The sequence below is a fragment of the Muntiacus reevesi genome, chromosome 21 (assembly GCF_963930625.1).
Source record: "Muntiacus reevesi chromosome 21, mMunRee1.1, whole genome shotgun sequence".
Taxonomy (NCBI): domain Eukaryota; kingdom Metazoa; phylum Chordata; class Mammalia; order Artiodactyla; family Cervidae; genus Muntiacus; species Muntiacus reevesi.
The window spans coordinates 11,162,670-11,176,383 of record NC_089269.1 but is presented as its reverse complement, the minus strand read 5'-3'; the positions used below and the strand labels follow the sequence as shown (position 1 = coordinate 11,176,383).

Below are 13,714 nucleotides of genomic sequence, written 5' to 3'. Positions count from 1 at the left end.
CACAGCACCTTGTACTTTGATTTCAGCTCTCTACAAGAGTAAACACAAACCCAAAGAATGGCATTTTCCTAGGCATGCAGGAAAAACCTTGAAGACAGTCACTCTTTTGGGCACTCCTAAAAATTAAATTAGAAACTTCCTTGCACTAAAACATCTGGATATTGACCTACACAATCATTTTTTAAGTTAGTCCCCCTGCTCAAATATACTTAACCACTTGACTCTCTGGGAACTCAATCTTGAGAATATTATGTAGACCTTAAAAGCTGGGCAGACTCCTGGCAGTAAATCCTTGAGTTACCAAAGACGTAACATTCAGGGTATAATAGATATGTGTGAGAAAAGAAGTATTTTTACTATAATCATATTATTATTATATATTATAATTTTATTATATTCATATCTACTTATAAATAGGTTTTTTAAAGAGATGACTCAGAGTCCCACTTTGGCTTTATGGCAGCAAAAAAACCCACAATCCAATTCCCCCACAAAAAGCATTAAGCAGATACTATACTTGAGACACACTTACTTTTCTTTCACTTCTAAAGCCTCCCCTTCCTTGTCTTTATCTTCATCTGACTTCTCTCCTTTAAGCATTGGCTGAGAAATTATATCATCCGTGAAAGAACTGAAGTAAGATTTGATAAATTGTGGAGATGGCATCAGAGGTTCACGATTCTGAAATTTAATCATGTTTGAATACATCAAAATAGAAAACACTAACCAAAGAAGCAGATGTATTTGTAGAACACAGAACCACTGCCATAAAAACTGGCACCTCATTTTCAAATAACTGAAGAATATCAGGCTCCAAACTGTAGGGTAATAGACAGTGAGAATGGTAATGCTGCCGGTCCCAGCTTTTCAAAAAACGTTTTGAATGACAGCCTTTCTTCTCTCTGAAGATGTAAAATGTCAAGAACTCTTATAACCACACAGTAAATTAAACCATCTACTAATTGTGTAAGACCAGTGCCAGTTTATACAGTATACCTTTAAAAACTTTAAAAAGCAAGAGTTGGCAATTTTTTTCTGTAAAAGGCCAGATAGTAAATATTTTAGGTTTTGTATGCCATATAGTGTCACCACCACTCAGCTCAGCTGTTGTAGTTTAAAAGCAGCCAAAAGCAATGTGTGAATGGCTGAGTTCCAACAAAACATTACTGGCACATTTATAAAACAGGTGGTGGTGTGGATCTGGCCTGTAGGCCACTGTTTGGAAACCCCTAATACACGTGAATTCTTTTAATATTCTCTAGGTACAATCCAGACAAAGTTCACATTCTTATTTTAAAAGGCCACAAAAGCCCAATATTATAGGGAAAATAAATATAATCCAGATCTAATTTCAGTCATTACCATTATGCCCCAATTTAAGCAGTATAAATTAGCAATGACCCTTCACAATGCCTATTTCCTCTTTTATTAACCAATGCAGGTTAATTTACCTTATATTTTTCTTTGGCTTTCTCTTTTCCAAGAAGTTTAAGAACTTTATCAGCTAACAGCATGCTTTGTTGATTTTGGAATCCTTCTAATATACACACAGCAGTGACATCTAGAAATGATGCAAAAAAATAAAGAGTATGAAAATTATTGCAAAGATGACTAGCAGCATCAAATGGGCTCAGTGTTACCACAGAAAGCCAAACTACATTCATAGCTTTATGTGGCTATCATTTTCAATAAATTTATTCTTAACACTTTGGTTTTACATACTTTACAATCAAACTCAAAGCTCAGAAAGTCACTCTACTTCTCCAGAACTCACTTTCCTCAGCTGTGGAAGGAAAGGGACTATGCTACACGATCTGTGATGTCTCTCACTGTTCTAACATTGTACATAGCAAATAAAACAAGTAACCCAGGAATATTTTCTTCTGGACAGTAAGCATAGGCCAAGTCATAATGTGGCTCTCTCACGTCTGGTCTTACTTTTGTTTTATAGGCCTCAGGGTTACTCCTTGTCTCCAAAGCAATCTTGCCACAGAACTCTCAATGAAATCTGCTTCAAAATATCATTTTAACCTGGCTATGCTATAACTCAATATACAGTGGTTTGAAATGAAAAAGATCAATGTTTCTTTAACCTCCCAACCTTTCATTCAAAGTAGTCAACAAGACAGTCTCTCTCTTTTTGAACTCAATTTCTCACAATTGCAAACCCATGCTCCTCCAAACAAGCCAATCTACTGCATGTTCCCCTGAGACTCTGGCTAGTGCCAATGTCAGTGTCTTTTCCCCATCCCATTTCTCCATCTAAAACCCATTTAAACGCCTCTCTATGATTAGCTCTTAATAACTTCAAGGTCTGGTTCAAAACTTAGAAATCTCTTTTTCAAAAAGCAACACTCCTCCTACACATCACCAAAGTATATGATATCGCCAAACCTCAAGTTTTTTCTAAAATGTTCTCTAAAACCACTCTCAACTGGTAACCCATATTTTAAAAAACAAAATAGCTTTCTCCTTTTAAATAATGATATTATTAAAAAAAATAATTATGGCTAAATTTCTGATTATTGATGCTTTTAAAGCAGATTTAAATATGTAGCAGGAAAACACTTTTAGACTGTGGAATCTGCATTTTGGGTTAGCTCTACATCAACTGGAACCATGTACTTTGTAGGTCAGCGGCCAACACCCTAACTGAGGTTTTAGCAACAGACATGGCTAATAAGAGGCCAAGGGCTACTTATGATATTTACTGAGAACGGCAAATTCACTTGATGCTTTGTATCAACTACAAAATTTCTAATTGAGTAAAGGATAATGTTTGAAGATAGCAAGGGCAAAAAACAAATGTTTTCTTTAATGATTCATCTCAAAATTGTTTCATATTGATACAGAATATTAATTGAAAATATGCAGGATCTTAGTAACACTCAACTAAACCTCTCTTCTGATTTTTTATTCATGAAATTGCACTGATGCTGTTGCCAAGTTTAAAATGTGCAGCATATAAACTTTAGATCATTTAATTCCACAGTTGGGAACAGAGATGGTACGCAAGTATCAGCAGTGTCAGCTGAAACTATAGAACAAAGTTTCAATTGGGGAAGAGTCAAACTTTTAAACACAATTGACTTCTCTACTCATAGGCAGAGTTGCATATAAATTTACCAGTGACTACAAAACCTTTAGTAATTTTACATGTAAACACAAAAATACCCTCACCTTCTAAACATTCCTTCTTATTGTCTAGCTTCTCGTGGGCTTTTGCACGTCTAAAGAGAGCTTTCACATATTTGGGATTAAGTTCAACAGCCTTTGTACAATCTTGTGCCACCTCTTTCCATTTTTGCTGTAATCGAAAGTATTAAAAAACAAAAAAAAGTCACACTGAAGGAAGCACTGTTCAACAGAAATCAGTTTTCTAAACTCAGCAAGCTGAATATTAAGAGTCCAACAATAGAAAACATATTCCCAATTCATACAAAGAGTTAATATCCACAACACATTATAATAGCTCCATACAAATAACTGCAATAAAGATAAGCATCTGATTTTTAAAAATAAGCCATCTTTCCACTACCACATCTATAACCTACCTGCATCTATGTGATCATGTCATCTCCTTCTCCCCTCTTTTTCAAACTAAGGAAGCGCCCTCTTCATCAAAGGCCCACCCTTCACTTGCAGGAGGATGCACACTCCCCCCACGTCAAGGACTTCACTGTTAGCTCTCCTGCCTCTGCATCAATCTGCTTCTCTACGGAATCATTCCTATTAGCATAAAAAACACTTGCTTTAGTATCTCCCATCTTTTAAAAACCCTCCTTTGATTCCGTAATTCCCTACAGTTACTACCCCATTTCTCAGCTGTCATTATTGCCAGACCTCCAACGAGCAGTCACTCTGCCTAATTTCCACTTACTTCCACTGGCTGCTCCTTCCCAGTTTCTGTAGCTGACTTCTCCCCCCTATCTGATTTCTGCTGGAATGCTCAAGGGCGCATCCCTTCTCCTAGGTAATCACATCTATGGTCCTATAACATCTAAAATTAGAGGACTCCCAAATTTATCTCTTTAACCCAAATCACTCTCCTAAAATACAGACATTTCTCAATTCAACCATCTGCTTAGCTGTCTCAAGCATTCCTCACTCCACTGTTATTAAAACTCCTGCTTCTCTTCACCCTTCACATCCAATACAATAGCAAGTTCTATCGTTTTCAACTTTCCCTCCTGTCTCACGGAGGCAACTACAACATCCTTCCTCAGTCCCCTGCCTCCACTCTTGCCTCCCTCCAATATACTGACAGAACAGTGAGACAGTTTTAGATGATACTCCTGCCCTATTAAAAATCCTTAAATACGTCCCACTACACTCAGAATCAAATCCAAACTTCTCACCATGTCAAGGCTTTGCCTGATCTGGCCTCTGCTACCTCTCCAATTTAATCTCTCTATATCCCAGGATCCTTTATCCACACTTCTTTAATCACGGCAAACTCTTTTCTGCCTCAGAAGCAGTTACATACACTGTTTTCTCCATTTGTAACACTCTGTTCTCCACTATTTGATACACCAACCTCAATCATTCCTCTATTAGAGAATCAAAGGCTTATCCAAATGTCATTTAACAGTTCACTGTTGAGTGATCTTTGAGCTCTATGCATAACCGTCTGCTTTTACAGACCCCGCTCCCACTACAGTAACCTTCCGTATATAACAGTCAACAAAACGTGGCTGAACAAGAAATGCAGAGACTACAGATGACCAATAAACACAGAAGAAGATGGTCCACTTCACCAACATCTCAAAAAGGGCAAATTAAAATGAGGAGACAGTATTTTTCTTCTACTAGAGTGGAAAATATTAAGACTGACAATTCACACAGTGAGATACTAGAAAACAAGCATGCTCAAATATTATTAGAATAGGTACTAATACTATCTCTTTATAATTCCATTTCTGAATTTTATTCTCAGAAAAGTATGCCAAAAAAAGTATTTAAAAAATATTTACCGCAACACTAAATGCAACAGGGAAAAGAGGAAGTAATTCAAATGTTCATCAATAGGGAGATGTTTTCCACTATACAGCTATGTAACAGTTACTACTTATAGGCTTTAAAAAGAATGAAACAGATCTATGTGTGCTATAAAAAGTTGTACCAGATACAGTGGCAACTGGAAAAATACATTGCAAACAATGTAATGGGAATTAATCTTTTGTTGGTCTTTTATCCCCCCACATATGCTACTATTACATATATGGAGGCAAAAGTTGAAGAAATAGACTTAAACTGCTGAGGAGAATGGGGTCACCAGAAACTTTATTATCTAATTTTATAAAATTTGATATATACAACTTTGGATTATATGTGGAACGAGCAAAACTAAAATTTGTTCTTAAAAACCTATGTAATTAAAGGATATAAAAACAAAAAAAACCCTATAATTTCAAAACAACTTCAAAAAGTGTATTAGATATATTTGAGTGGCATTAGCTGAAACATTATGCAAATAAAGAGAAACAAAAAGAAGAAACACCAACCTACGATACATACCAATTGCTCAAAGGCAGCAGCTCTGTTTTGATAAAATGTGGAAAGGTCAACATTCTTCTCTGTAGGACATAAACTGATAGCCTCGGTATAGCACTGAATGGCTTGTTCATATTTTCCTGCTTTAAAATATTTGTTGCCTTTGTTCTTGGCTGCTTGGGCTCTATCAAGAGAGTTCTGAAACACAAGGGAACAATTATGAAACACTTATCAATACGCAGTAACAGATTCAGATCACAGTGACCAAATGACATACTGGAGAAAACAACGGAAGGGCAGAATGGGTGTTCACAATGCAAGTCACTCATACTTATATCTTCCTGGGAGACAGAGTCTTTAATAGGACTGCTAAGTCAAAAATTTATAAATCTTTAACCTGAAAAACACTCACGCTCTTCCCCGCCAAAAGGCTGTATTGCTTTAAGGTATACCACTTTTCCACCAAACTCTGCTAGGAAGAGTTTTCATAACCAGTCTAAGGGGCATAAAACTGTGGTTCTCAATCAGGGATGATTTTCCCTCTAGGGTACATTTCACAATGTCTGAAAACATTTTGGATTTTCACACCTAGGGCTCGGGGGAGATGCCCCTGGTATCTAGTAGGTAGATACTAGAATGCTGCTAACATTCTGTGATGTACAACTTACCAAATCCAAAATGTCAATAGTGCCAAGTTGCCAAAACCCAGTGTAACATAATATTCTGATATTATTTTATTTCACATTTTTCTCCACTATAAATGAATTTGAAAATCTGTTCATGTTTATTGGTTATTTGACTTTTTCATTCTGAAAACCATTTAATCACATGTATTGGTGTTTCTCAATTAGGTTGTTGGTCAACAGTGTAGAACAGACACTAGAAACACTTTGCCATCCTCATTACAACTGTTATCCCAAATTTATTGTTTGCAAATGAATAAAGTTTTGGCAGTCCTATCTTTGTCTCAGAATCTGCTTCCTAGAGGACCCAATTCACATACTTCATGAGTTGGTAGTTAATAGCCACTGAGGACAGTTGCAAAAGCTTCAGTCAACATCTGAGAAGCATCTTTGTGGATAAATCCAGTCATTCAGGTTCAAGCTACTAGGTCCAAGGGCTCTGTGGCATATCTTCACCCCAAACTTTGTCAACATCATTCAGCTTTAACAAATATGTGATTATGAAAGAACTCATGTATTTCCAACAGGTAAACACTGACAAAGCAAAAGCAGAAGCGGTTGCCCCTACAATGAACTCACAGAGCCCCTGTGAAGGATAAGCTGCTTGGGACCTAGGGCATCTCGGTCATGAAGAGATGATGGGAGGAGAGTAAGCTTTTGCATCTGTTATCTTCCCTTACTCATGCTTCTTCTTTTTTTTTTTTTTTTTGCTACTTTTTTCTTCCATTTACCTTTTGTTTCCCTTCTCCTTTAGTCTAAATGAAACTACAGTTAGTTTTTCAAAAGTATAGTTTGCAAAGGATGGGTAGGGAACTCTAAGTTCAGAATATATAATAGCTAGTTTAAGATAGCTTGTGTAAGTGAAATGAAGTGAAAGTTGCTCAGTCGTGTCCAACTCTTTGTGACCCCATGGACTATACAGTCCATGGAATTCTTCAGGCCAGAATACTGGAGTGGGTAGCCTTTTCCTTCTCCAGGGAATTTTCCTAACCCAGGGATCAAACCCAGGTCTCCCGGATTGCAGGTGGATTCTTTATCAGCTGAACCACCAGAGAAGCCAATAAGACACATGCATATTTTAAAATGAGATGCAGAAGGATGAAAGGAGGCAAAAAAGACACAAAAAGAGTAACATACGAACATGAAATCTACCTGTAAAGAGCCTTCACCATCTTGCAAAAGTTTTGACAGTAAAAAAATCCTTAGCACATTCATGATAGAAGACAACTAGTACTTTCTAATGTAGTTGTGGTTTCCAGTTGCTGGAAAATTGCACTTGAAGCAACCTCATCAATCCTCCCATTCCACTAGAGAAACAGAAGTCAGACTGCAGTAGGTCTGCATCATTCAGAAGGAGCGAGGAGCCCGCCACCAGGAAGACCAGTGACAAACACACTATGTCTGTCTTCCAAGAAACCATATTGTCAAGAATTGCTAACATAAAGGAACATTAGAGGCACCCCACTCATATTTAAAAAACTAGTATTTGAGGAAGCAGGATAAACAAAGCAAACAAAATTTAACATCAGAGGAATAAGAGGTAACTCCACTCATTTAAAAAAAGGCTGCTTTTAAAGAGCACCAATTAGACATCTTAAAAATTAAAAAGAATTATGATAAAAATAGATGGACTGTATATTAGAATGGACATAACTGAGGAGCAAACAAGCAGGCAGAGGCAAGTGAATCTGCCAGAATGCAAGAAGAACAGAGGGCAGGGAGATGAGAAGTTTGGAAAAAAGTCAGATGATATGGGGTATAAATCCCAAAGTTCCAACATCTATCTATGTTAGAAGGAAAAGCATAGAAAGGAGTGTCTTGAGGAAATATCAGAATATCCGACACACATTTTTAGATATATCATGGTGAAATTTCATGCAAATTTCAGCAAAAATCCTTAAAGTTTTCAGGTAGGAAAAAATTATATGTACACACACACACACACTCACACATACAGATTACCTACAAAGAAAAAAGAACCAAACTGAAGTCAGACTATCACCGACATCATGTATTAAGAAACAATGGAGCAACAACTTCAAAGTTCTGAAGAAAGATTATCTTGAACTTAAAATCTTATACCTAGCTAAATTAGCATTTAAGGTTTAACACAAGAACAGAAACTGAGGTGTACAACTTTCTTACCACTAAAAATGAACTCCAAAGTGGGGGAGATGATCAATAAAACAAAAAAGCAGGAAGGGGAGGATAAAGGAAGAAACAAAAAGGTGGAGTAAATATGGTAAGAATCACCAAACATGTCAGTAACAACAGTAACTGTGAGTAGCTTAAATCTCCCTATTAAAAATAACCTATTTAAAATTAAAAAAAAACCCAACAACTACATGCTACCTACAGGCATGAGCTAAAACAAAATGACAGGTCAAAAAAAGAACATAAAAAAGTTACAGAATACAAGTTCTTGCAAAAAACAAAGAAGGCAGTATCAGACAAATACCATTCAAATGCCAGGGATGGAGCACAGAAGGGCAGTTTTACTGATACAAGGAACAATCTACCAAGAGAACATCATGACCACAAACTTTTAAGTGCTCCAAAAAAAACTTCAAAATAATGAAACTCAATTACTTTTGATGTTAAATACAAGATAAACATTATTTCAATTTCTTATAAAAAGTTTACAATGTTTCTAAGTCATTGAGAACATGGCTAATACACAACCTAATACACTAGGGACTGCTGACACAGAAAATAAGCTGCTATATTAAATGCCTGTGAGAAGTATGTTTGACTATATATTATTTTTACTAAAGATTTGAGCATTAAGAACTTTCTTGGGTCACAGTAATGACTTTGTTTCATTAGCACAAACAGGCAGTGAGCTCTTTCCTGTCCATTGGAAGTTTAAAGCTACATAAAAGATATCACACAGAATACAAGGAGAGGTAGTCATGTGAGTGCAGGTAAGTTAAAAGAATAGAGAGAAATATGGAAAGGTATACAAGGCTTCCTCTCCTTAGAAAGATGGGTACTTCTTATTTTTATTTCAGCAAAGTTTTTTTTTTTTTAAAGTCGCTCAGCTGTGTCTGACTCTTTGTGACCCCATGGACTGTAGTCAGATGAAATTCTCCAGGCCAGAACACTCGACTGGGTAGCCATTCCCTTCTCCGGGGGATCTTCCCAACCCAGGGATCAAACCCAGGTCTCCCACACTGCAGGCAGATTCTTTACCAGCTGAGCCACCGGGGAAGCCCAAGAATACTGGAGTGGGTAGCCTAGCCCTTCTCCAGGGGATCTTCCCAACTCAGGAATCGAACCGGGGTCTCCTGCATTGCAGGCGAATTCTTTACCAACTGAGCTATCAGCAAAGTCTAAATCAACCTAAAACCAACCAAGACATTTTGAACATAAACATTCAAGAACACTTATGGACTGTTTACTTCTTTCACTTACCATTTCCCTCCATTTAGTCAAGTTTTACAATAGATTCCCTTTAAAAATTATTGTAGATTTTTTGTCTCCTAGGATCAAAATCAGAATGTGCTTAATTTCTTTTCCTTACTGTACTAGGGGGGAAAAAATGCCAGAGTGGACAAGGATCAAATTACACAAGCAAATCACCAAACTGCAAATTTTCATCCACTGTCACTCCAGAAGGCAACCAAACCACATCTGAGAAGAGCAACGTCTCTGGGAACCTGTCACCTTCTGCTCACCACACTCTCCCTCCACAGCCACATTACTTTCTAACTGCTTCCCTTCATTAATAAAAATGAAGAGAAAGAATGGCATCACCACAGGGACAATACAGAAAAACTAATTATTTTGGCCCAATGATAAAATTTAGGACAAAATGTGAGCTTATCAATCAACACCAGCCTTCTACTATGTCACAAAACATAGTGATTATGAAACTTTACCTAACACTTTACATAGCTTTACAAAAGTAGCAATCAAGTCTGGAACACTTACCACATAAGAAACAATCTTTCAATACTTTATTGACCAATTGCTACTTTTATAAAAATCAAGATAAAAGATACCTAAAGATAACAAGAAAGTTCTTTCCTAGATTATGTCCTGAAATGTAACAAATCTACAACCCCACCTACAAAATCATAATACAGAGAACTCTTTAAGAAGAATATACTTGTAAGAAGGGCTTCCCTGGGGTTCAGATGGTAAAGAATCTGCCTGCAAGAGACCTGGGTTCAATCCCTGAGTTGGGAAAAATCCCCGGGAGAAGCAAATGACTACCCATTCCAGTATTCCTGCCTGGGGAATTCCATGACAGAGGAACCAGGTGGGCTATAGTCCATGGGGTGGTAAAGAATCAGACATGACTGAGTGACATTCACTTTCACTTGTAAGGGTGCTACCTCTGCAGGATTATGGTTTGAATTCATACAAAATCAAGCAATTTATAAAAAGAATGCCTAAATGAGGCTTAAGACTGTTAACACAAATTTCCCCAAGATAGAATACAAACAAAAAGCTGGAAATTTTGAAATAATATTCAATTTGCGTGAATTTTTAAAAAAAATGTCAAATAATGAAGCTTCACTGGTTCATTTACTCACACCTTCTAAGTGCCAGTTCTGAAAAATGACAAAGACAGAGCAAGTCCCAGTCTTCAGATTCATGAGTTTAGTAGCAACAACATGAATAAATGACTCTAGTACTCCAGTGCTAAGGAAGAGAAAAGTTCAGAGTGTGATGTAATCAATCACACAACAGTATGCTTAGGTATAAAAGGGTTTCAGAAAAGGTGAAATGACCTACATACTGTGACTTGAGGGATAAGAAGGTAGGCATAATGGACAGTGTTACAGAACATCCAAAGGCAAGAAACAAGAGGAAGTGCAAGAAATGAAGATAAGAGATGAATGAGAACAAGACCACATAGTTTTAAATCATGATGAATTTGAACTTATCTGTGAGCAATGCACAGAATACCACTTAACAGTTTTAAGCATGGAACTGTTAGGATTTACCCTATCAGTGACAAAATGGATTGGAGGAAGACAATAAAGAGAGTATCAGTTATTCATTCAAGATATAATAGCAGTGGGAATGGAAGAGTAGTCAAGATACTCAAGAACTAAAATGTTCTGGTTATTTTTCTAGGTTGGATGTGGAGAACATGAAAAGAATAGAAAGTTAGGGAAGATAGATATACAAGCTTCTGGCTTGGAAAACTAGTTAGATGAACCACATTAATAAGGAACATTCTCAAGAGAATCTGATGTTAAACACTTAAGGTAACAAGGTGAAGATTTTCTTTAAATTTGTGTCTTTTGAGAGGTCTGGGCTATAAACAAGAAATTAGGGGGTCATCATTATGTAAGTGTTAAGTGAAGCTTCTGGAGGGCAAATAAGCATCCAGGGAAGGTATGGAACATTAAGAAAGCCTGTGATAGAACCACGAAAGTAACCAACTAAAATCAGAGAACAGAGTGTCTCGGAAACCAAAAGAAAAATCACAAAATTAAGAGAAAATACTCTGAAGGCTCAAGTAAGATGAAGAGTGAAAGGTGTTCACTGGTCTTATGTCACTGGTGATCCTGATTTAAAAAAAAAAAAGGATTAGAAATAGATCATTGGAGCTGGCGTAGGAATTATTTAATTTCAACCATGACTGATAACAGCAGGTTATCAGTTTTTGACCTCTTTATTAAAATGTTTACACACATCTCTCCCTTCCTATTTTAAAGGACTGACTTAGATTAGTGGTTTCTAAACATTTCATGTTGGTTCCTATATATTTCACTCTTGTGCAACAGTAAAAAAAACTTGAACTTATGGAATAACTGCTTTTTTAAGTAATCAAATGAACAACTGGATAAAACACTACTATAAAGTCAGTAGTAAATAAACACACATTTTAAAAATTCACAAGTTGTTTGAAAAAAGAAATATGTAAGACATTTGTGCAGCCAGATACCATAGCTGGTGTATATCTGAATATGATGCTGCCCTGTGATTACTCAGGCCCAGAGACTGAGAAGTCCTGTGGATTAGATGAGTCACAAAGAACCTTATGAACTTTGAAAAATCTGTTAATTCTCAAGTTTTCAAAATAAATTACTGACACAAAATGGCATGTCATGGTAGATTTTATAATGACCCAAAGTGGAAGATGATTTAATACTTTACCTCTGTCTCACACTATCAACTATGATTAGATGCCTTCCTTTGGTGATATCCTGAAATCCCATTAATTAAACAAAAATATGAATTTTTTGCTTTACAAGTATTTGCTATCCCAGAAAAAGCCAATTTGGTATAGGCTGTTTGTACATGAGTATCACAAACCCAATAGACAGAAGCCCAGTAATTAGTTCAGTTTTACATTAAGGCAAACATAAGCCAACAAACAATAACCACTGATTTTCCATTCTGCTCACTGATACTGAGCCCTAAACTGACAATATTTGTCCATTCCTGCATTCCCTTAAATTAAAACTATTGATTAGGTGGAAAAGAATTGAGCATCAGGATTCTGCCAGTTTTCCCATCAGTTCAAACAAATGTTTTCTTATTTACAAAGCCCACTGAGGTTGACAATTTAAAGGTGCTATTCAAATATAAAACAATTTCTCCAACCACAGAAAATAATAAATTACCATTTGTGGTCTAATAGTCTAATAATAACTCTAAGGACCAGGCTATAAAAAACGAACAAAGTCTTTCAGTATACACTGATCATCATCAGTTACAATACAAACTTCCATCAAAAAATGGCAAAGACATTTTTACTGTTGCTTTACTAAAGTATCATCTAGTAACTCAAAGTAAGATTATACGTACAACTCCATAAATTCCACAAGAACAGTATGTGCAAGTGTTTTGCTCAGTTTTATTTTGGGTCAGAAGTAATCATTTTAAAGCAGTTCAAGTTATACAAAGAAGTCAATATTGAAGTTTAATTTTTAGCAGCAATGACATGAACTAGAAAATTGTTCTGGTAAAACTACAAAACGCCATAAAGTTTAAAAATTATCACAGTGTTGACCTAGACAATGCTGAAAAACTGAAAATGGGGGCTAAAGGAAATCTAAAATCTGACAGTATGCTAAATCCTATCAAATGCCATAAAGGTGAGGTGGAGTAGGTCATTTTTGAAACTGCAATATCAAACCCTAACTTTTTTTTTTTAAATAGAAACCATTTTTGGTGATTTGGAGGAGGGCATGGCAACCCACTCCAGTCTTCTTGGCTGGAGAATCCCCACGGACAGAGGAGCCTGGCGGGTACAGTCCGTGGGGTCGCAGAGGGTCAGACACGACTGACACAGCTTAGCAAGCACAGCACACACAGCTGAGAACTTTTATGTGTTTTTATTCAGCCACTGTTCTCCCGGGTTTAAAAACAAAACAGGAAATGGCCAGAGGATTTCAGAAACATGAAAACAAGACAAATGATGACCAATTCATGCTGCCATGATCACCACTCCCAGGACTGAAATAAAAGAGATCTAATATTTTAATTCTCTTCTCTTACAGGGATGACACCAACAGCAGAGAGAGAAAATGACTTTTAACTGCTGGAGACCCCAATATAGAACACACATTTCC

At 36.5% G+C, this 13,714-nt stretch overlaps 1 protein-coding gene across 1 annotated transcript in view; it reads right to left on the bottom strand.

Moving 5' to 3' along the window:
- Nucleotides 1–13,714, bottom strand: part of TOMM70 (translocase of outer mitochondrial membrane 70) — a 33,581-nt gene that overhangs the window by 18,235 nt on the left and 1,632 nt on the right. The window contains exons 2-5 of the mRNA XM_065913833.1: nt 5,518–5,691; nt 3,181–3,307; nt 1,452–1,561; nt 533–681 (exon numbers count right to left, since the gene is read on the bottom strand). Coding sequence (XP_065769905.1) covers nt 533–681; nt 1,452–1,561; nt 3,181–3,307; nt 5,518–5,691 — 560 coding nt within the window. The remainder of the gene's footprint in view (nt 1–532; nt 682–1,451; nt 1,562–3,180; nt 3,308–5,517; nt 5,692–13,714) is intronic.